At 42.8% G+C, this 24042-nt stretch overlaps 4 protein-coding genes across 7 annotated transcripts; 2 read left to right on the top strand and 2 right to left on the bottom strand.

The window, feature by feature from the left end:
* Positions 1 to 386: 386 nt before the first annotated feature.
* On the top strand, positions 387 to 3331 carry nanp (N-acetylneuraminic acid phosphatase). Its single transcript, XM_054600631.1, has 2 exons — positions 387 to 559; positions 2312 to 3331. The coding sequence occupies exons 1-2, from the start codon at positions 470 to 472 to the stop codon at positions 2951 to 2953; spliced, it is 732 nt and encodes a 243-aa protein (XP_054456606.1). The 5' UTR covers positions 387 to 469; the 3' UTR covers positions 2954 to 3331.
* A 212-nt stretch (positions 3332 to 3543) lies between these two features.
* polr1b (RNA polymerase I subunit B) lies at positions 3544 to 10536 on the bottom strand. 2 transcript variants are annotated; one of them, XM_054600060.1, is made up of 15 exons: positions 10282 to 10535; positions 9476 to 9643; positions 9203 to 9349; positions 8976 to 9108; positions 8745 to 8881; positions 8341 to 8564; positions 8061 to 8232; positions 7748 to 7919; positions 6853 to 7134; positions 6587 to 6720; positions 6323 to 6493; positions 6024 to 6180; positions 5690 to 5886; positions 5003 to 5253; positions 3546 to 4862 (listed from the first exon to the last, which is right to left on the bottom strand). In XM_054600060.1, exons 1-15 carry the CDS (start codon positions 10456 to 10458, stop codon positions 3980 to 3982), a joined length of 3405 nt encoding a protein of 1134 aa, XP_054456035.1. In that variant the 5' UTR covers positions 10459 to 10535; the 3' UTR covers positions 3546 to 3979. The 2 variants fall into 2 exon arrangements, with proteins under 2 accessions (XP_054456034.1, XP_054456035.1); XM_054600059.1 differs by having other exon boundaries at positions 3544 to 4862; positions 6323 to 6720; positions 10282 to 10536.
* A 2811-nt stretch (positions 10537 to 13347) lies between these two features.
* ttl (tubulin tyrosine ligase) lies at positions 13348 to 20092 on the bottom strand. The gene is made up of 7 exons (XM_054600284.1): positions 19576 to 20092; positions 19286 to 19364; positions 18914 to 19146; positions 18555 to 18690; positions 18195 to 18464; positions 16808 to 16951; positions 13348 to 16354 (listed from the first exon to the last, which is right to left on the bottom strand). Exons 1-7 carry the CDS (start codon positions 19742 to 19744, stop codon positions 16168 to 16170), a joined length of 1218 nt encoding a protein of 405 aa, XP_054456259.1. The 5' UTR covers positions 19745 to 20092; the 3' UTR covers positions 13348 to 16167.
* A 509-nt stretch (positions 20093 to 20601) lies between these two features.
* On the top strand, positions 20602 to 24042 carry fignl1 (fidgetin-like 1). 3 transcript variants are annotated; one of them, XM_054600283.1, is made up of 2 exons: positions 20602 to 20620; positions 21620 to 24041. In XM_054600283.1, exon 2 carries the CDS (start codon positions 21637 to 21639, stop codon positions 23545 to 23547), a length of 1911 nt encoding a protein of 636 aa, XP_054456258.1. In that variant the 5' UTR covers positions 20602 to 20620; positions 21620 to 21636; the 3' UTR covers positions 23548 to 24041. The 3 variants fall into 3 exon arrangements, with proteins under 3 accessions (XP_054456258.1, XP_054456256.1, XP_054456257.1); XM_054600281.1 differs by lacking the exon at positions 20602 to 20620 and adding an exon at positions 20795 to 21118 and having other exon boundaries at positions 21620 to 24042; XM_054600282.1 differs by lacking the exon at positions 20602 to 20620 and adding an exon at positions 21501 to 21522 and having other exon boundaries at positions 21620 to 24042.

Genomic DNA, 24042 nt, shown 5'->3' with positions numbered 1-24042 from the left:
TGTATTTATTGTCTGTGTAGTTGTATAGTATGTGTATTTATTGTCTGTGTCTGTGTAGTTGAGCTGCTGCAACACTTGAATTTCCCCCATGGGGATCAATAAAGGAATATAATAATAATAAAGCCAATGTGATACAACAAAATATAGCATGATAGTGACTCTAGTAACCTCAGAATTTGGGGAATTTTTGTAAATCTTATAAGATTTTCAAAAGTCTATTCAACTGCTAATGTATAAGCAGCTCTCTTGACCACATTTCCATAAAATAGCACACACATTTTATTCTCGTTCAATATAAGCCTGAAGTGTCTGGAGAGCTCATTGATCCTATTTCTGATTTAGTAGCGTCCTCTCGAGGAAGAAACTCGCAAACGCTTTCACATTTATCAGAACTACAACTCCCCTCATGCAGTGTACCCGGCAGTAGACGTCTGTCTGTGTGTCTGTGGATGAACAGTGTGCTCTGGAGATGGACGCTCACGCTGTGAAGGCCATACTGTTTGACTTGGACAACACGCTCATTGAAACAAGTCGGGCAGGTGGAGGAGCGATAAGGAAGGTGATGAAGTCTGATAGTCTCCGTGTGGCATTTAAAGTTCACTTAGTCATAGACTGTGTGTACTATATAGGACGCGTTCAATGAACTCAGTGAAAGGGACGTGGACTACTGGTGGCTATATTTGTACTATTCTACAAGAGACACATCCTGTACGTTTGACACCACTACATTTATCTGATATCTGTAGTTACTTTGAAAATAAATTTGACATAAAGTATAAAACATATTGTCATTAAAAGGCAATGATCATCAGGGCATAACATGTGTATTGCTACTGATTAAACTGCCCAAGCAAGGGCAACATGCCACCATTGAGGTGTGTGTGTGTGTGTGTGTGTGTGTGTGTGTGTGTGTGTGTGTGTGACAATACCTGCATAATAAGTATATTTTTTTCTTATTTAACTTCTTTACTTGTATTGAAGCACTTTGCTTCCTTGTTCTATTGTATAGGATTGAAACACCATCACAACAATGAGAGCAATCAAGCCTAACTTGAAAATGAAGTAGCTCAGTGAAATTCATTTTATTATGTATGTGCATGTCATACTGTTGACGTGTCAAAACTCTTCTTAGTTTTATTTGCACCTGTGAGGGCGGGGCAACTCACACTGTAGTATTTATACATGGAGTTCAGTGTTTCCTAGAATATCCAGCAGACAAACTTTAAACCTCATAAATGAAGGCAAGAGAAATTAAAGTAAATTCTGCGTAATGAGTACTTTTACTTTCTGTACTTGATAGTTGATAGTTGATAATTACACTCTTATTTCATAGGTAAAATTATTTGTGGTGGACATTTACTTGTAATGGAGATTTCACATTGTGGTATTGCTACTTTTATTTAAGTGGGACGGGGACGGTGGTGCACGGTGGTGTAGTGGTTAGCACTGTCGCCTCACAGCAAGAGGGGCCCGGGTTCAATTCCCGGGCCGGACAACCTTCTGTGTGGAGTTTGCATGTTCTCCCCGTGTCAGCGTGGGTTCTCTCCGGGTTCTCCGGCTTCCTCCCACAGTCCAAAGACATGCAGCTTAGGTGCATTGAAGACTCTAAATTGCCCGTAGGTGTGGATGTGAGTGTGAATGGTTGTTTGTCTCTATATGTCAGCCCTGTGATAGGCTGGCGACCTGTCCAGGGTGAACCCTGCCTTCACCCATTGACAGCTGAGATCGGCTCCAGCACCCCTGCGACCCTTAACTGGATAAGCAGGTTACGGAAAATGGATGGATGGGACGGGGACGTGGTTTAGGGGCGGTTATGAATCAGGATGAGGTTTAAATACTGTATCTGAAAAGTACTTTTTGCCTGGTTTGGTTAGAAAAATTACTAACCAGCAGCCTTCTGGTTATATTTAATCTTTCCTAGAAACAAGTCTTAAAAAGTGAGCAAAATGTCTTATATTTTTTGGCAAAACATGCAGGCATAGACTTGAAAAAAATGGGCAAATAAGCTGATGTATAGATATTATTAGATATGTCACCATTGTCTTTCCAAGGATCTGACAAACTGGAATTTCCAGGTACTGATTTAGAAAAATAAACATGTATATTTATGCATATATTCACATAACAGGTTGCTGAAACCCCCAGCTCCATGTGAATGAGTGTCCTCAGTGGTGGCTTCGCCCCGTGCTTCTTCCACCACTGTTGCACTTTAGCCTCAACTTCCAAAACAATCCCTGACCTCTTCTGATCTATTGTTGAATTAGATATGCATGCTTTAACTTTTGAATGGTTATCTGTTCCAATCTTACAGACCAGTGAACTTCTGAAGACCACACTGGCCCTTGACGACAACACCATCAGCAGTATTTGTGACAAGTTCAAGCAGAAGCTTCTCCAGGAGAGCTTTGACCCCTCAGCTGGCAGATCCATTGATGAGGTCCGTGTGGGTCACTGGGAGGAGAGCATCCAGGAGGCTGTGGGCAGTTGTTCGCCAGCATCATTGGCGGCTCAGTGCTACTACCTGTGGAAAAATAGTCGCCTGGAGGATCTCAGTCTGTCCACTGAAATATGCAACCTCCTAAAACAACTGCGCGGCCGATACAAGCTGCTGCTGCTAACCAACGGGGAAGCTCAGACTCAGAGAGAGAAAGTGAAGGCGGTCGGATGTGAGGAGTTCTTCGATGCCATCGTGATTGGGGGAGAACACGCTGAGCAGAAACCATTCCTCTCCATCTTCGCATTGTGTTTCAGCATGCTGAAGGTGGAGGCCCAGGACTGTATTATAGTGGGAGACTCTCTGGACACAGATATTCAGGGGGGCTTTAATGCCAAAGTACGGGCTACGGTTTGGATCAGCAGTGCAGGAGGTGCTTTGTTGGATGGTTCAGTGACACCAGACTACACTATCCCTACTGTGCTGGACCTGCCACAGATCCTGCAACAACTGAAATAAGAACAACTGGTGATTCAAACCATGTGTGAAGCATGTGAATGGGGAGGACTGTCCATTCAAGTGGGAATTTGTAATCATGGAAATGTTAAAGGATGAATGTCCTGATACATTTTCTAATTTTCAACAATGGTACTATGTACTTGTTTTGTGCATTCTGCTAAGAATCTTACACACAAACTATACATTTGCATAAGTATCTCAACATTTCACTAACATATATTTATAATCTACTCTCCTACATTTCACAAGGAAGCGGTTCTTATTTCTCCACTACATTTGTCTGTCAGCTATGGTAACTATTAGGGCTAATCAATATGGCAAAAATCTTCTGTTCCGATTAAAGTTGTTTCATATCTCAATAACAATATATATCAAGTTCCTGGAAATTCAATAAATAAATGTATTTTAAGTAACCACGTTTTTTTTTATATACTCCTGTGTTCATTGAATACTGCCTTGAGAAACAATATTATAGTTACATATTGTCACATTTTAAACACTTTGAAGTATATTTAGCGGATAATACTTGTTTCTACTACTAGGATACAATTTTAGAGTGGGACTTTTTTGTATTGGATTGTGGAGTTGTTAGTTAAACTGAAGTAAAGGATCTGAATTCAAGGTAAAATATTATTTATTCAACACTCAATGTGACTGTACAAAAAGATCTCTGTTATTTAACATCAAATAACAGATGTCCACACATACATTCCATCACATGCTGCTGCTTTGTTATTTCTTCAGGGTCTTGGCTAACACTTTTGAAAAAAAGAAATAAACCTCTAAGTAACCTGGTTATTCTGACACATCATGGCATTACAGTTTGTTTAGTTTTTTATTCTTTCTGGAGCGTGGTTAATTGTAGCAGCTTCAGAGAATATAAGGACCCATTTTAAAAAATACGGTGTGGAGGATTTGGCGGCATCTAGCAGCTAGGTTGCAGACTTAGCATTAACAGCAGTGGCTTTCTTACGATTTGTCCCATTTAAGGCATGTATCTTTACTGATCTGATTGTCCTTCAAAATTCACTTAACATCTAATTTGACTTTGATGTTCATTGCTGCCAGCTCGGCCACAAAGTAGCGGAAGACGTACGGGACAGACACTGAGTCAATGGAGTCACTTTTGCCGCACAGTGTGCAGACGATCTTACGGTGGCGCAAGGACGACCAGTAGGGTGGTGGTTTCTCCAACAGAGGGGAGAGCAGGCTGCCACAGTCGACGCACACCTGAGTCACTGATCGGTCCGAGCAGTTGAAGAGCCGATCGTGAAGCAGGAAAGAGGAGCCGTGGGCGAGCAGGGCATCTCGCTCCATCTCCCCGAACCGGATGCCACCTTGGATGTTCCTCCCTCCCACCGGCTGGTTGGTCACCTTGTCCCTCGCTCCGGTGGTCCTCACTTGGAACTTGTCGGAGACCATGTGACGTAGCCGCTGGTAGTAGACGACTCCAATGAAGATGTCGGCCTCCAGCTCCTGGCCACTCACTCCGCTGTAGAGCCGCTCCGTGCCGTAGTAGTTGTATCCGCCTGCTTTGAGCATTTCACCAAAGTACTCGAGCGCAGAGCTCTCCTCTGAGAAGGTGAAGGGCGTGGCGTCGTGGCTCAGGCCGTGCAGGGAGCCCGACTTGCCGGCCATGCTCTCGATCAGCATCCCGATGGTCATGCGGGAGGGGAAGCCGTGGGGGTTGAACAGGATGTCAGGAGCCATGCCGCTCTCTGTGAAGGGCATGTCCTCGGCCGGCCACAGGCGACTCAGGATGCCCTTCTGACCGTGGCGACTGGCAAACTTGTCCCCGATGGTGGGGTTTCGTGGCACTCGTACGGTGATGCAGACCCGTTTAAAACGGCCTGAGCCAGTGTCGTTGCTGCAGATCTTTATGTTGTCCACGACGCAGACCTCTTGGCTCCTAGAAAAGAAAAAAGAAGAGAGAAACACATTCACATTGTGGTTTGTAATATGGAAAGTTAAGCTGCAAAATGAAATATACTGCAGAATTTAAGTAGTGTTCATATTGAAGAATTTGTTTGTAGAAATGTTGACACTTACTTGTAGAAGTTGATAGTGGTCTGGCCAGTGTTCAGGTTGATGTAGCTGTAGAAGGGGTCTCCATACTGAAGTGTGGATCCAATGTGTGGAAGTCCATCAGCGTCCAGTTTTCCATTTACTTTAGGGTCACCCAGCTTGGTCCCAAACACCACGCTGTCTTCTCCCCTCACTTTGTCCGCCAGGTCCACCAGCTCAGTCTTGTAGATGCTTCCATGGGCGAAGCCTCTCTCCCACGATGACTTGTTCACAATCTAATAAGATAAAAATGCGGATGTCATTCCATTTCTCCCAGGAACTAGAATTACCGCCTAGGGGTTGTTTGCCTCCACCAACCAGTCAAGTTGCAGTTTTAAGTTTTAAACATGGCCGTCCAAAATGTCATCACCACATAATTTTATCCTATTTCACATTTGTGTAAAGTTTTAATTAAATTGCTTATGAATTTGCAAGTTATGGCCAAAATACACGTTTCGTGAGGTCAAAGTGACCATTGAGCACTACATTTTAATCAGTTCATCCTTGAGACCACAGGAATGTTTGTGCCAAATTTTTCCTTGAGAGTTCCAAATTCACAAGAGTGGACCAGACAGATGTACATACGTAGAGACCGAAGATATAATGCCTCTGGCCAGCCCTGTCGCCAGTGCAGAGGCTTAAAAATGACGGTAACTATTGTGTTTTACTCACCATGGCATCTTCCATGTCGTAGCCGGTGTAGGATATAACGGCTACGATGGCGTTTGTGCCGCTGGGGTAGTTGTCCAGGTTGTAGTGGTCGTACATGTAGGGCCTGACCAGTGGGCTCTGTGGGGTCTGGAGCCGGTACAGCTTGTTATCGGAGCGGTCCATGAATGAGTGCAGGGGGAAACCCATTGTCTGCTTACCTGAAAAGAGAAGTTGTTTAATCCCTAATGGACACACTGCTTCGAAATGGTACTGAAAGGATTGAAATATGTGACACTTATCAGCCTATACACATGTGAGGGTGTTTGGAGCCTCTAACGGTGGTCTTGCAACTTACCCATCTGACACTGGTACATGTTCCTAGGACTCTGGTTGTGGTCCGAGTACGGGATGAAGCTAGCCACCACGCTGAGCATACTGTGAGGGAAGAGCTCCTGGTGTGTGGTCACTCCCGGCTCGATCTCATTCTCCATGATGCCCACATTGATGTAAAGCTGAGACAAGATGGAAAAAGATAATTAAATAAACTTTTCAGCGGCCAATATGCGAAATAAATCACCCTTTACAGTTGTGCCTTTCAGGTTTTAGGGTAATACAACTAACACAGCATCTTTATAAATCAAAGTATACACCTACTTGTTCAAAGGTGCCAATCAACTCTTGCTGGCCAAGAGCTAAGTTGCGTACGGGCCGCACCATACGGCAGGGTGTGGTGAAGAGGAACAGGCCTGGGTACAAGCTGGCCTTGCCTGTTTTAGGAACCAGAACAATCTCAGTCCAGGGAGGGATCCTCTTCTCTTTCATCACCTGAGGGTTTTTGTTTTTAAATATCAGCTCTCTGCTCACACAATGTGGGTGGTACTGACAGTTGAACTTGTATACGTCATACAGTAGACATACCTTGAACCTGCGCAGGGAGTCGACCACAACTGGAGCTAAATCCTTCTCCACCCAGCCCACGATGGCCCCGTCAAGGACCACGGGGTAGCAGTCTGAAAAGGCTTGGCCAGGAGATCCATCCACTGGAGTAACACCTTTGGCACAAGAGAGAGAAACAATTTTGTGCATTACAATATGCATCAGACAAAGTTTAGAGGACAGACTCTAATTTTGTACATAATGTATTTGTGCCTCATGGCCTTAATTTAGCAGAATAGTTGACTCACCAAGGGAACAGAGCAGAGCAGGCAGGGATGTGGTGGCCAGGGTTGATGCCACAATCTCACAGATGGCCGTCATGTGGTTCATGAGGCCACAAGGCTCTCCATCTGGTGTGTGGACGGGACACAGGAAGCCCCAGGACTCAGGCAGCAGCTTACGAACAGAAGTGGTCCTCATCTTGGCGAATGCTGCCCCTCTGTGCACGCAGCGGAAGTGGGACAGGTAGCGGATGAAGTTGAGCTTGTCGGCTACGACACACAGGCCTGTGTTCTGCAGCATGCCAAGGCCTGTGGGCAGAGGGGGAAACAATGCTTTATTTAATAGATGAACCATAATATGTACTCATAGCAGGCTGCAATCGCCGGTTCTGAAAAGTGAACCCAATGCATAATTGCCTTAAACTTGCATTATTTATATTGGCCACCAGGGGGTGACGCCTGTGGTTGCAAAAAGAAGTCATATTGTATAGAAGTCTATGAGAAAATGACCCTAATTCTCACTTGATTTATTACTTCAGTAAACATTGTAAACATGAGTTTGTGGTCTCAATGTCTAGTTCAAGTCATCTTCAAAACAGCATGATGTTCATTTAGTAAATTATGATCCATTTAGATTCAAACAGACCATAAAGCAGGGGATGCTTTAGGGCGTGGCTAGCTTATGGCAGAGGTTGCTACTGAATTGTTGTCTCAGCAATATTTTACAATCTTAACAGTTTCCCATAATGTTTTCAGTTCCTTAAATATAATTGTAACATTTCAAAATGGTGCCAGCAAAAAAACAAAATGGAGAACTCTAGGCTTCAAAACAGCAGTCCACAAACAAACGGGTGACATCACAATGACTACATCCACCTCTTATATGCAGTCTATTTCTCATACTCATGTCATACAGCCGTACCTGTCTTGGTGTTGAGGTTCCCTGTGGCCAGCAGATATTCAAAGGGTTTGGTCAGGTCAGTGCCCATGTTGAATATCTTCATCACATTATCAGCGGTCCATCCTCCTGCCAGTCTGCTGCCTCTCTTGTCAAAGGACATCTTCACAGACAGCAACCAGGCAGACAATCTTTCCTGTTGGGAATATATTTATGGGGGGTTAAATCCAGAAATCAAGATTTCATAGGAAAAAAAAAGCTTTTCCATTGATCATGGCCAGAGGCCTGTAAAGGAAACACATCGTAAGCTCTTGTTCAAATGACTTTGTGACTGTACCTTCATAAACATGAGATAGAGTTGACCAGGAGTGAGCACTTCCTGACACATGATGCTGTCTGGGTTTTCCTCCATACACTCCTGCTTGGCGAACGTGAAAAGCTTCCTGGTCATCAGACACAGCAGGTAGAACTTCTCTATGTCTGACTTCAGGTGGATACAGATGCACTCACTGGTCAAAACAGAATACATTTATTTAACTAAATGTTCCACAAAAACACAACACTGTTGTTTATGTAAGGCTGTTGATGAAAATTACAAAAAAAAAAAAAAAGCATACTTAAGCAGAAAGTTGGCGCACTGTTCGTTAGTGTACCAATCAGGAAGGCTCATCTTAACCCTGAAGCGCTCTCCGAGGTAATTGAGCACCTTGCTGCGGGTGGTGCAGCCCTCCTCCATGACAACGCGCAGCATCTCGGACGCACAGCTTTTATAGAAGGAATTGTCTTCGCGGCCCTTGATCAGTTCCTGGTAGATTTGAAAATCTGTGAAGTCCACCAGGGCCTGGAGGATAGCACAGAACTGTGTTAATATATCGTACCTCACCTAAGAGTTCAAACCTTGTATTTCATTATATTTTTCAAAGATATTGTTACAAAGATATTTAACATCGCTCGTTTCACTACATATAATAAATGCTGCACTCTTATTCATTTCCTAAACACATTGATCCTTATTATTTACCTTCAGTGCAAAGCCGAGTGGGAGGAAGAACAGCTCTTTTTGGTAAATGAAGTTCAGCATCACAGTCCCGTTTTCCAAATAATGTAGATTCATGTTAACGGCGGTGTGCTCTTCCCTCACGCAACGCATGGAAATACCTGTGAGAAAGCATTTCTGGTGACATCCATTTTAAAAGATATGCAGCTGTCATTATTGAGCCTGGACTATTAGTTTCTCAAAGATTATATTTACCATACTGAGTGTATCCCTGGCCCCTGCTCTTCCACTTCTGTCTCTGCATGGCAATGGGATAGTTCCTCCTTGGCATGATCAGCATTCGGATAACCTTCTCATTTCCATTCACGATGAAATAGCCTCCCATTTCCTGTTAATATTAAAAAGGGAATTATATAGAATTACTGATATAGATGGATGCAATGCATTTCTGTTCTTGCAAATGTTTTAAATGTGCGTCTTACCTCCGCCTCTTCATGGTGTTGTACTAGCTCTTTGGGGGACATTCCATGCAGGTTACACAGCTTAGACTTCACCATGATCGGCACCTGGCCCATGGACTGTTTTATGATGCCTTTTGGGACTCCGTTGATTGACCAGCTGACGTCTGCCTGAGATGATACAAAACACAACCAATTCAAAAAAACTGCAATCATGTCACTCAAATGCAGTTTAGATACAGAAATGGACGGCACATTCGTTTAGCAATTCCTTGTTTGCACAAATCTCAGACTTACCACCACCTTCCCTTTGTATGTACATTTTCTTCCCCTGCACTCCGCTGGAAACACCTTCATATCCCTGCAGATGCTCCCTTTGGCGACCACTGGGTTGTAGACGGTGGCTTCAACAAAGGCAAGGCTGAACCTGTCATCTTTGAATGTGAACTCCAAGGGAGGGATGGCCTTAAAAAGAAAGGTTACACCACCAATAAATAAATAATTATAAACTTTGCAGGGTAAATATTGACCAAAGCTTGAAAAAAATAGAAATGTACACAAAGGTCACTGACACAGACAGTGAAAATGGCAGAGTTTGGAAGGGAAAAGCTCCCTTAGTTCTTAAGTCTATACAAGTTGAAAAGTTTGAGAATTTGAGATAATTGTTTTGATATCGTTGCTTCTCAAACAGAAGTCACAAATACACATAATTATTCAACTCCAACAAAAATGTGTTCCTTCACACACTTTAATTATTATTATATTCCTTTATTGATCCCCATGGGGGAAATTCGGGTGTTGCAGCAGCTCAACTACACAGACACAGACAATAAATACACATATTATACAATAAAACAAAAATAGAATAAAATAAAAAATAAGAATACAAATCAAAAATGTACAGTATATCCACTTTAACTTTAAAAAGTTAAAGTAACATTTATTTGACTTAGCAGGGGGGTCATTCCAAACATCGTTTACTTTAAAGACAAGGCGTTTTAGCTAACTACATCGTTTTCAGCTACATTATGTGTTCAATTGACATATACATGTAGTATTTCCTAAATAAATAACATGATATGTGGCTGTTCAGTTGCACTGACCTGCACAACGCGGCTGAGCCCGTCAGTGACAGCCTGGTCAAACGACTCGATGTGAGCTTTTGTTAAGTCCTGAACAGCGGCATGCTGGGAATCCTTCAGGACCCCAAACCCTCTCTCCGTCAGGTTCTTTAGACTCGGAGCTGTGGGTAAATTATTCCACTTTAGTGATGAGTCCATGCTTGCACACCGGGTGAAGCATTCGCTTGTTTACCACATGGGCATGGAGACACGGGAAGTACTTCCGTCTGGCACCGGAAATGCTCTTCTTCTTCTTCGCTGACTATTTGTGGCAGGTCGCTTGTTTTGTCGCAATGCTGCCACCTTGTGGTGTGAATTTTCCCCTTCTATGTCTAGTTCAGCAGAGGGTTTTTTTATTCAATCGTTCCATCTCTGCAACACACATTATGCATACTATAAATACAATGAAGATACGTATATATAATCCCTATTTTCATGGCTATAATTCTACTGTAATAATTGCTGCTGTTATTATAAGTAGTCTTATTATATGAATCATTTATGTCATATACATTGAATGTGTTGTATCTCTGTTATGCTGTTCATTCTGTACACATGACATCTATTGCATTCTGTCCATCCTGGGAGAAGGATCCCTCCTCTGTCGTTCTCCCAGAGGTTTCTTCCTTTTTTCTCCCTGTTAAAGGGGTTTTTTAGGGGAGTTTTTCCTGTGAATGTGAGGGAAGGACAGAGGATGTGAGGGTGTAAGGACAGAGGATGTGAGGGTCTAAGGACAGAGGATGTGAGGGTGTAAGGACAGAGGATGTGAGGGTCTAAGGACAGAGGATGTGAGGGTCTAAGGACAGAGGATGTGAGGGTCTAAGGACAGAGGATGTGAGGGTGTAAGGACAGAGGATGTGAGGGTGTAAGGACAGAGGATGTGAGGGTCTAAGGACAGAGGATGTGAGGGTGTAAGGACAGAGGATGTGAGGGTCTAAGGACAGAGGATGTGAGGGTGTAAGGACAGAGGATGTGAGGGTGTAAGGACAGAATGGACAGGACAGGATGTGAGGGTCTAAGGACAGAGGATGTCAGAGGATGTAACATGTGCACAGATTGTAAAGCCCTCTGAGGCAAATTTGTAATTTGTGATTCTGGGCTATACAAAATAAACTGAATTGAATTGAATTGAATATAATTCAACACATTCCCTGTGGGTGTTACAAGAACTTTCCCCTTAATTTATTGTAATACAACTCCTAAAAGGTCCTCATCTAGATTGCCTTTATTAAATGTCATCCTTTACACCGTGAACTGAAAATATTTTGATACAATAGTCTTGGAAAAACTCCTTGTTCTACTGTAAGTAATAAAATAATTTATGTTTTGTGGCCAACTGAGGTGTTTGCACAAAACGATTTCAGACATTTTGCTCTTTAGCGTTTAAATATATTATAGCATTTTTCATTGTTACGTTTTCCTTTTATCCAGATATAAGTCTGTCTATTAAAAACAAAGGTGTTTTATTTAAGTTTCTATTATTTGCATGTTGTAGTGTCGTCAAACTGTAAAGCAATGCTTGGGCAACTCAACTATGAATTAACAATATTGTTTATTATATTTTAGGCTGATATAAGATTCCCTCAATGATAACAACAATCTTAAAACAAGTTTTCTTTATTTTGATGGGAAAACAAAGACTGCAGTGATTGATGCTCATTGCTCCATCTCTCTGACCTTCAGTCACTTACATCAAACTGTAAACTGCAGTTTGTGCTCCTGAACCATGAGTTGTCTGTATTATTTCACCCCTACTGTTCATATTTAAGGCTGATATAAGATTCACTCAATGAAAACAACAAACTTACAACAAGATAGAAAAACACATTTTGTTTGTGATCCAGATCTTTATACCTGGAAGAATTATTATGGACATATTTTCGTTTTTTGAACAGAAAATCAGAGAGAAAAGTGTTTGTTACTATTCACCTCTCCATCAGGCTCATTGAACGTCATAAAGAAACCCCGTTAGTTTGCTGTATCTGTGCTGCTGCACTGACTGCTGTGATTGATGCTCATTGCTCCTCTCCTCCAGGTGGAGGCGGTGTGGGACAAACAGACACAAGTGGTTTGTGAATGTTCTGTTGGGAAGTAGAATGTAAAGAAGCAGTGCTGAAGCTGCTGTAACATGTAGAGACGTTGTTGTTGTTGTCCCAGCTGTTTGTTGAACAGTAGAAAGAGTGTAAAAAGACTGGGTCCCGCTGTATTACTCAGGCTGCACTACAGCGTCTATTCACAGGCGCGATCCCACTACTTGATAAGGATGTGTACAATTTCCCACAAACTCCCTCACTAATAAAACATTATTCTCTTAATTATAGAAAAAAACACCAGCTTATTCCACACATAACGCCACTTCTTATACAAGTTAGACCTGTTCTGACGCTCAATAACAAGACACTATTGAACTGAAAAGCTTAAAAGTGGATTGCCAACATGTGGTTGAGTTATGGCTCTTTCACTTTGCTCTATGACAGATTAAAATGCTCAAATACATTGTTTAGGCTAATGTTCTGAAGTCTGTAAAGAGTTGAATTAATGAGTTTTACCAATAAGTGTTATCCTCGCACTATTGTGTTTATTCACGCTGTTTGTTTATATTCAGTATCATTTCCTTTTAGTTTATTAAATACTTGTAGTCTTCACACAGCAGCAGGATCGATATGTCTCCACATTAAACGTAAACTTCATCTATGAGTCCTATTCCAATCTCCTGATAGGACAACAGGATCAGTGAGGATCTAACGTTAAGTGACCTGACCGTCATAAAACATCTGGAACACAGCAGCCGTCCTCAGGATGAGTCCAGCTCCACCAGAGCTGTCGGGACATTTTGATTATACCTAAAACATACTCTGTTTCCTATGGATAAAAAAAATGAATATTCTGTCCCGTCGATTAATGTTCCTGCTTAAATAAAACATCGTTCACTCTTTGCACAGAGACAACACTTTTACGTATGTTATTTGTTATATTCGTGGTACAGTTTATTGACTCCAGTCGTCTCATGACACAGATGAGACGATCATTACGCACAGACAAGAAACACTGAAGTTCATAATTCTATTCAATTAAAGTGAAATTCAAAAACAAGATTAAGTCAACAAACAATAAAGAACATTTGAACATCTATTACAGGGCTGTTGTTGCATTTGACATCACATCAGCCTCTTTCTGGCCACTCAGTGTATTTTAAACATAAGCTGCATTCACCGTCCAGAAAACGTGTCTTGTTTTGTTTAGTGTTGTTTCATATTGAGAACTATATTCATTAGAGTATGGTCGAACATTTTGGAAAACTAACCACATTAAGCAGAAATGGACAAATGACATGGTTTGATAATAGTCATACTTTTTTTATTCTCGTAATATTGTTTCTGATCAAGACAAATGTTCATGCAAGAGTTTGGATAAAACATCACCTAACAAAAACACAGCACAGACATCCCTCTGAATATGATCCTTGATTTTGGATCCTGTTGACCAATTGATGTGATAACGTCCAGATTACAGCTCCAAAACAGTTTTTACACTTAAACTACAGCAGGACTTTAATCTTTGGTAAAGATGAGGAAATCCAGGAGAAATGTGAGGAAAACATGATAAACTGAGAAAATGACATCATTGAATTTAAGAAGGTTGTATAATGAATGAGGAAAAATCACTTCAATATAAAAAAATGAAGGTGCATTTAAACGCTGGAGGTCCATTGCTTCTTTTTATCAATAAGCAATCCCCCATAAGGCAACTTCCCTTTGATGGAAAGACGTTTCCCTTAACTATGTAATTACAACAAATACTAACAGTTTGCCTCCATATTTCAAAATACAGCAAACAATCGTGACCCTTTTGCCGACACATACATCATTTCAGCTTCATCAGGGCTCTGCAATACATCACAGAAATGTATTCATCACGTTATTACTCACTGGGATTTATCCCATAATATCCACATCTCTTGACAGTGTAACCTGCTCTGTAACTACTCCATCTCTCTGACCTTCAGTCAATTACATAACCTTCATTTCCCAAGATTCATTTTGTAAACACAAATGCACCACGTTTAAAAACATAAATAAATGCTCTGATGTTGTCCCTTAATAGATGTTACTCACACATTTGAATTGAGGATAGAGGAGAGGATCAGCAGAGATTCTAACATGATGAAAGACACGCCTACTAAAACTCCTATAATGACTTATTCCCTTTAAATGAGCGCCTGGAGTTAAACAGTTCAATCGACCTCCCCAAAGTGCAGCTGTCACACAATTTCAGCTAATTTAAAGTCTCACGTTTGAAGTCATCTTGGACTGTTACAGATCTAATGTGTAATCTATTCACATAGAGATTAATCAAAAGAAAAGTGAAGGAACTGAAATATTTCAAGGACCCCATGAAACCAATAAAAAATATCTGTCATGAAAAATCAACTCAACTCAAAACAAGTGTAAAAACTGTGACATGTTCAAAAACAAACAGTAACTGAAGAAGAGGCAGTGATGGATGAAGAACTATGTGACTTTCTGACAGCTGGCTGTCCTCTTGACTTCTCTTTGGTAATAACACATTTGACGCAGAATGTTTAACAAGACCAGAGTAAAAAAAAGCATGAAGTAGTGCCGTATGTCCTCCGTCTCCAACAGCTCTGTCCGTTTGGGATCTTTAACACTCTTTGTACAATCTACTCTACCTTAACTACGCAGTTCAAAAACATAATCCACACACTTATTGACAACACCTCACAATGACAGTCTAGCTTTTCTCACACCAGAAATAAAACAGATGTTAGGCCAGCTCTTTTTACAATCGGGCCAAAAGGTGCAGATGCTTAGGGCTTGAATGAGGATGCATTCTACAACATGCTTTAACACAAACATGCTCTCTTCAAATGACAAATAAAACTATCTTAAGAATATCTGCAGCTAGACTATGTTTTGTAAGGAGTACTTTGAAAACAGAATAATGTAGACTCATACTTCATAGGAGATTTCATTTCTCTTTCCTCTCTGCCGTAGAGGGGTCAGAGGTCAGGGAAACTTGTTGGGACGGACTTAAACCTGGGTTTAGATGAAGGACAGTCTCCCTGTTCAGTCACCCAGCTTCCCTGAATGTAAATAAAATGTTGTGTCCATGCGGCTAAGTTAAGAGGAATGTTGATCAAGGAAAACCTTCACTGCTTGATTGTTCAGCTCATCAGACAGTTGGGTTAGTATTTTTAGTGTTTTTAAGTTTAAACTATTGATCGCTGTTCGCATTTATAAAGTAAAGTAAGGGGGTAGAGATAGCTGCAGGAAAGCTGATGAGAAAAATCAGAATTCAGTCAGAATTACACAAATTCACTAAGATCTCAAATGTCAAGTCATTCGTTTTAGGTTTATTCTTGTGGACTGATCATGACTGCATTGACTTTACTGAGCAACAGTGCAAAGGCTTATTTAACAAGTACGAAACACAGTAACAGAGCAAGCTAGCTGGCAGTCTTGTTAAAGGAGCGTGGCTGGAAATGTAAGGCACTACAGTCTTGGTCGGAGCGTCTCTGCATCCTGTAGAGCTCCGTTACTCTGCTTGTGGAGAAACTGGTGGTGGGACTGAGATGGAAAGACGTCTGCCCTCAATACAGAAACTCCCAGAATCCGCTCGTCGCCATCTACACATTCGTCATATGCATAAATCAGGAGAGCAGAGATCGTTTCTGCAGCTCAGTGATTTCCATAGAAAGAAAGACTCCCTCTCCGGGCGTGACAGGAGAGGTTCAAGTAAAGGCTCGGCTCGCTGTCATGTGCTAATGCTCAGGTAGAGTTCAGGAGTGAGGACAGAGCATGAAGAAGCTGTACAGAGGAGACGAGAGGGAAGATTTTTTCGGTGTGCTTACAGTCGAGTGAAAGGGCCCACGTGGAGAGGCCCTCTCAGTTTGGGGGAGGAGCAGGAGTTGGTGGTGAAGCTGGAGGACGGGGAGGAAGAATAAGGTGATGAGGAGTCACCGCTGCTGTTCAGGGTGAAGACACTGGAAACGGCCACATCCACGATACCTTGACATAACTCTGGATAGAGTTTCCTGGAGGGGGAAGGTGACTGATTTAATATCTAGCATAAGTAATGAATTCTCATGACATGTTTGCACTGTAGAGCTTCAAATTCACCGACGAGCCAAATTTCAGGAGCGAAATTCAAATGTTTATCTTTGAAACAATGATAATGTTTTCAAAGCTTTCTTATTTCTGACTGTGACCCTCCAAGGAAGAAAAACAACAAACAAACTAATATTCAAACGTTCACCAAAGACATTTTTACAGAATAAGGGAAATAGATTCAAGGCTTGTTTTCTGCATATTGTAAACAGATGCCAAAATAAGTCTAAAGGCAGACTGCAGGAACGTGAACAGGAGACAGAGAACAAGGCTGTAAGATTTCTGGATGGAAAAAAACAGTTACAGAAGACAAACAGAACAGAAAGGGACGCAAAGAAATAAACATTTTTAACACAAATCATTAGCTGAATGGTACTGACTGTGCACAGGCTGGAGCTCCATTGATCTCAATGAGCCACACTTTGAAGCTCTCGTCCACCATGAAATCAAATCCGAAGAGTTGGAAGCTCTGGTAGGACAGGTGCTTGGTGCTGATTGTCGGCTCAATACATGTCAGACAGCTCCTGTGAAAGAGACGGAAAAATCGTTTCCGTCACCTGGCTGATCGACAAAAACCTCAAAAACGTCCCGCCGTGTGCAGACACTCGATACAATTCATAAGAACGTTTCTTTGCAGACCTCTACTGCCCTTTGGAAAATAAATGCACGATTAAAATGCTTCCTGCCAAGGTCCCACCTTTTCCTTAGTGGTGGTAGCTTAGATATAATAGATACCATTGTCACAATAGTAAAACGTAACGGAGTTTATTAAAGATGAGCTGAGACTTAAATGGGATCTGTGATTTGCTTTTCGGCCTTGATAGTAAAGTTTTTGAGTTTTTTTATTTTTTTAAACACATGTCATTTGTCAGACATAAATAGCTGTATTCTTACTCATATTGCAGTTATCAAGACAAAAAGTCTACAACAATGCCACTAGCTCTATGAGAATGATGATGCTAGCATGCTGATGTTCAGCATGTAAGATGTTTACTACGTTCATTGCGTTAGCTTAGAGTGTTTGCATTATAATTTGCTAATCAGCACCACACACAAAGTACAGCTGATTTTATCTGTATTTGGTCATGAACCCAATTAATGGACAACATGAAAGTTTGACCAAATGACTATGAATGTCTGGGCACAATGTCATGGCAATCCATTTAACAGTTGTCGAGAGGTTTTAGGCAAAACCAAAGCAGTGGACCGACTGACAGATCAACAGTGCCATCCCTAGAACCAATCCGCTGCCTTGGCTAAAAATGCCTGTGTTAGGGGTGAATGTGAAAGCCAAAGCACAAAACAAAGTCCTCTTCATAGTGTTTTCATTTTTTGGTGAACAGTCCTATTAAAGTCCCACAAATAAAATATTATTTTATGCTCACAAAAGCTGAAATTAGTGTCTTTAACATTTGCCAAATGTCCTTGTACAAAAGCCTTTGCTCATCCGTCTTGTTTATATGCAGTTAGATATAAGAATAATGTGTAATTGACTTTTTGAAGTAACTTGAACAAGAATATGTAATCTACTTACACTGTCAACTAGGACAGATTTGAATTGACAAGTCAGTCAGCATTTTTCAGTTGTGGAGTTCTGAGTCGCACAAATATGCTAGTTTTTGTGTTTGGATACAGTATGAGACTGTGAATAAAAATAAAAAAACATTATGTATTTTATGTTTCAATGTGATGTGTGATAGCGAAGCAATGATTTCTATTACATGAGATCCAACGATAAAAACAGCAGCAAAAACAAGAAGGGCCTACTTTATGATCTGCTTGATCTGAGGTAATATGGATGTCTCCAGCGTGATATTGTGAGTGTTCAGCAGGTACAGCCTGAACTCGTCAAAGAACATCTCGTTGCCCTCCTCGTATCGTCCGTAGTTGTGGGAATGCTCCTTCTGGATGCAGTGGTTGGTCAGGTGGCTGGTCATGTCCTGGAGGTCAGAGCTGTTATAGGGCTCTGAGGACGTCCGCAGCACACCCTCCCGGTATAAATAGATGTTGTAGTGATGGTCCACTAGCACCCAGCTCCTAGCAACAGCATAGTAAAATAAAAGCCTCAGTTACTAAAGTCCAGACAGACTAGAATGTTCTCTGTGGGTTACACGTGAAAAGACTTGCCTGATGTCAAACTTCCTATGCCCCGGCTCCAGAAGCAGTGGTTTCTCCAGGTACTTCTGAATAACATGAACCTGGCCCTGATTATCAATGTACTCCAGCAGCTGATTAGCATCATGGGATATCAAAATACCAGCACCTGTTGCAAGAAGAAAAAAAAATGTAAAGCTGCCACTGGTGTCATGTACCACAATTTAAAAAGGATTATGTCACATAAAAGGGGTTTTATCACAGGAAAATTGTGGCCTTTATCAGTCTTTTTGATTGAAGTCATATCATTTACGAAGACACCGAAGGGGAAATGTTTGACCAAGGCTTACTCCTATCAATAGTATCAATAATATGTAGATAACAGATTTTACCTTTAGCTCCGGCAGAGGACTTTGCTATCCACACTGTGCCCTCCCCGCTTTCTTTTTTAGAGTGATAGGAGGCCAAGAAAACTTCACGCTCATCCGTCCTGGGATTGCTCTTCAGATGGGTAATGCCATTTGTAGCTGGAGCAACAGGGGTCTTGAGGTTAGTGGGGTAGATGATGTAGGATTCTGGAAACCAGTTAGACGAATCCGACAGCTCTGGGCTGGTCTTTATAAGCCTAATGGAAAGGAAGTGGGAATGGTCAGCTAATGTAAACCTAACCCCTTTAAATAATCCATGCACCAAAAAGCACATTAGTAACACGAATGACAGTAAAAAGATACAGATTTGTCATTTAAAAAGACAAAAAAACGCACTTGACCAGGGACGCCTTTCTGCAGAGCTTGTCTGCTCCTCTGTAGTAATTCACCAGCTGCACCAGTCCTGGTTCATGACCTGAAGAGACCAAGTGATGACATGGTTTAATTGATTAAAATACATTACAGCTGCAGACTGCACATCTAAATGAGAGACACAATCTTTCCACAGGATGCTGGAGGAGGAACAGCCCTGCAGTCACAGTAGCTGTCTCATCCTTCCCACAGCCTTTTCTCTGTCAGTCAGTGCCAGCATCATATGAAATAACAGCAATGCAATATACATTTACCTAGCCGTCCAAAGGGCAGTCTGTTGCGTTCACCGAGCATTAAGTTGAATCTGGGATTGTCTCTTTTCAGCCTCTTCCAGTGTCCAGTCGAGAGGAGGATTTTGGAAACTTCTGCATAAACAGTGCTGTTGTCGTCACGGGTGACAAACGTGTACATCGGGCTATTCATGATGCCTGACTACGAGGGGGGGGTATATAATAACAAACCAGTAGGATGTCTGAATAACTGCGCCGTGGAGCTAGGTGTGAGACTGTCTGGTTGTCACTGCAGCAGACAGACGGTTCGGGGTTATCTGCTCGGCTCGTCCCATGATGATGAGTCAGTCATATCCAGTCCACACTTCCCAGTTAACTCCCGATGTTGTTCTGAAGTCCAGGGTTAACACTGGTGTAATTAAAACCCCGTTAGGCGTGAAGGATGCAGACAGGGTCCGCTAACCCCCAGACAAGGGTGTGACTGGCTGCTGCAGCCGGCTCCGGGGCTGGTCCCGTCTGGAGCAGCGTTCATTGAGATCCCGTCTCCGTTTAGCTCCTGACCCCTATGGATATTCAGGAAACTTTTTCGGTTCCTCCGGTCAAAGCCAGGGGTTTGAATACCAAATTATTAACAAACTAGTCAGCTGCACGACATCACAAACGCAGCTCTGTGTAGTCTTTGATACTCTAAAGCTCAGCAGTCGCTGTCATCCGCTGTCGACAGCATAAACAAAAAGCTCCTCCTTTGTGGTAAGTGTAGTTTACGCGTACACTAACAAAGCGAGTTATACATATTTAAATATGTCGTAGACACTTTATAAGTAAATAAACAACATCTGGAATGCTATTTATGCGAAGCTATCCTGACTTTAAAACATATTTATGTCGGAAGTCAGTGCCCGACTGATTTTCAACAAACCTGGTACTACATTTCCCAGAATGCCACACGATAGAGGGACAATCCCATCGTTACGTGGCTGCGGCCAGAAGATGGCGACGTAGACTTTGCTGTAAGGCAGCGGGTCGGACCCTTGCGTTGAAACCGGTTGAAAACGATATAAAGCCTAAGGTTGAAACAACAGTCCGCATAATACAGTTTTAATAATCAAGACAAAGGTCTGTCTCGTAGTCTATGTTGAAGCGTTACGTGGAAGCTGATGGAGCGGCGTCATGACACTTGTGGCCGCCCCCCATTTATCCCCGTGGGCGGACCTGGGGGATAAATGCAGCACCCCCTAGTCGTGACAGGTTATGGGTCCCATTCCGACATGTAAAAAAAGTTATTTGCTTCGGCTTAGCTCTTTATTATACTCGTATTTTCTTCATAAGTCAATCTTTTATAGACCGAATACGGATACGATTTGTTTAGTCTTGGCTGGGGGTTTCTACTTTAGTTGAAAGAGATTTTCAAATACAAATATATGTCTGAGAACGAATTGGGATGTGACCGGAAGTGAAGAAACTCGTGGCGGGAACAACTAAACAGCAGCTTTTACATTATAAAACCCCCGTATGTTGTGTCTGGCACCTGTTTATCGTGTCAGAGTATCAGAGGATATCCCTCATAGTAAGTGTCGTCCGACATCCTCAGTCTTGTGTGGTTAAGTGTATTTTCAGTGAACACTTACTGCCTGTACTTTGTAAATGAGTAGGACCTGTATAGACTGTTTATACCTGCACGTCACTAAAAGCTAGATTCCCCTGGGATATGGAGACGAGCATGCTTTAAGAATGGGAGTGTGCAGTTTAAAAATACATGGGCATTTAACTTTTAGGAGCCAGAGCTCATGTATACATCCATGTTTTAGCCATGTTATTGACTGTATGTCTCAGCCTTTGCTGCTTCAATTTGAACAAAGCGTTGTTTAATCTGTTTTTGAGAGTCACCAAAGTTAGTGGCAGTGTAATACTAAATCATTGTGTCCATGTATCATACGCCTCTACATATAACAGTATATGATTTAATGAGAGGTAACTTTTTAGCGTGCATGGGTCCAGGATGATCTGAACCTTGGCTTTTACTGAGCTCATGTATTTTTAATAACTTTTGTCCCCTCTCCTTCATCAGACTGGAGCAGGCCAGGCATGAGTGGAGCACACCTGGACGAATGGCAGAGGAGGTCCTTTGACATTTCATCTGGCAACTGCACACCTGAACAGACGGCCGATGCCTACCGGGCCCACATCCTCTCCATTCAGTATGCATGGGCAAGCTCCCAGCTCTCTGAGGCCGGCACGGCCAGTCTGCTCAGGACCTACTCGGAGCGCTACGCCTCGGTGCTGGACTCGGATGACCCCCGCACAGGGCTCAACAACTACGCAGAGAGCGCGCTGCATTTGGCCCGCAGTCAGAGGAACCACAGTGACAAATGGGAGTCGTCGCTGACCATGGAGAACGTGCTGGAGCTGCCCTGCGTGCAGAGGATGTTTAAGGCAGGAAAAGAGGGAGGAGGCTCCCTCGTGGCACCGGGAGATGTTAACATATCTGTGGGAGGAGAGAGCAGGTCAGATGCTGCATTGTTCAAAGCCATACATCCACCTCAGCCTAAAACAGAGGTCAACAACACCACCTGCAGTCCTGCAACCAATATGACTTTAGAGAGGGCAAGAGGCTCTGAGGGGAGTTCAGGTAATCCAAACTCGTTCTCCCGACCTCCAGCCCGACCGCAGTCTGTGTTTAGTCATTCTTCTTCAGTTCCTCCACAGGGAATCCCTGGACATTCAGGGGGGACACAAAACCCTCAGTCCTCCTTCTTCCCCACTTCCAACCCGTCTAAGCGGAAGAATTTTTACAACCCAGATGGAGGGAATGGTGGCAGGGGGCAACACGGAGGTCAAGCATGCACTGACCCACGAGCTGGAGGCAACTTCAAAACGGCTCGCGAGCAGTTCATTGTTGATCAACAGAAAAAACAATCAAATCAGCCCCAGAGGGGTCAGACCACGGGGATGGCAGCAACTTTGAAGAAATCTCTGGGGGCCAACAGGCCCCGAGGTACATTTTCTAAATTTGTGTCACCCATTCCAAGACAGGAGGAGGAAGATGGAGAGGCGAGCCGCAGTTCCAACCAGGAGCCTCAGATCCTGGATGAGCGTCTGAAAAACTTTGAGCCTAAGATTGTGGAGCTGATCATGAGTGAGATCATGGACCACGGGCTTCCTGTCTCCTGGGATGACATAGCAGGCCTGGAGTTTGCCAAGACCACCATAAAGGAGATTGTGGTTTGGCCCATGCTGCGACCCGACATCTTTACCGGCCTCCGTGGTCCACCCAAAGGCATCCTGTTGTTTGGACCCCCGGGGACCGGGAAAACTCTGATCGGGAAGTGCATAGCTTGCCAGTCAGGCGCCACCTTCTTTAGCATCAGCGCTTCATCGCTCACATCCAAGTGGGTGGGCGATGGAGAGAAAATGGTGCGAGCTCTGTTCGCCATTGCCCGCTGCCACCAGCCTGCTGTCATTTTCATTGATGAAATCGACTCGCTGCTGTCTCAGCGGACAGACGGGGAGCACGACTCGTCGCGAAGGATAAAGACAGAATTCTTGGTTCAGCTGGACGGGGCGACCACGGCCGCCGAGGACCGCATCCTGGTGGTGGGCGCCACCAACCGGCCCCAAGAGATCGACGAGGCTGCCCGGCGGCGCCTGTCAAAGAGGTTATACATCCCCCTGCCTGAGGCAACCGCCCGTTGGCAGATAGTAACCAACCTCATGACTCAGGAGAAGAACCAGCTGAGAGAGCAGGAGCTGGACAGCGTGGTGGCAGCCACCGAGGGCTTCTCAGGAGCCGACATGACACAGCTGTGTCGAGAGGCAGCACTGGGGCCCATCCGCAGCATCCAGCTCAGTGACATGGCCACTATCACCGCAGATCAGGTGCGACCAATCCTCTATGAGGACTTCCAGGAGGCCCTGAAGACGGTACGACCCAGTGTCTCATCCAAAGACCTGGAGCTGTATGAGGACTGGAATAAGACTTTTGGATGTGGACGTTAAGTGTGGCTCCTCGTCCCGATCTTGGTATTTTGAACTGAATTTAGATAAAACTTTTAATCTCTGGATAAATCTCTGGATTAAATGTTTCATTTTTTTTCTTTGTTGCAAAAAAGGACATAGTGTGGGTTGAAGAAATCACCTGACACTGTTGCAGAAAAGAATTACCTCACAATTGTACCAACAACTCTGACACAGTCTAACTTAAAAAGATAAAAGATAAACATTTACAAGTTTTACAAAGATTAAATTAGTCAACAGTGTCTTAATGAAAATGTCTGAAATGCAAACAAATATAAATAAATAAATATTTAATTTAGAGTAATCTTTGTGGTGAGGGAATGACAGGCTTTTTTGTGTTGAGAAATCACTGGTTTATTTGAATGTTTTAGTAAATGTTGGTATAAGCATCAAGCACCATGTTGTGTGCTTGAACTGTGTTTCAAATGATCAGTTTAAATTGCTTTAATTGCCAACATTATATGCTTATCTAATAAA

The sequence above is a fragment of the Anoplopoma fimbria genome, chromosome 6, assembly GCF_027596085.1.
Source record: "Anoplopoma fimbria isolate UVic2021 breed Golden Eagle Sablefish chromosome 6, Afim_UVic_2022, whole genome shotgun sequence".
Lineage (NCBI taxonomy): Eukaryota > Metazoa > Chordata > Actinopteri > Perciformes > Anoplopomatidae > Anoplopoma > Anoplopoma fimbria.
This window is presented reverse-complemented; position numbering and strand designations above follow the sequence as displayed.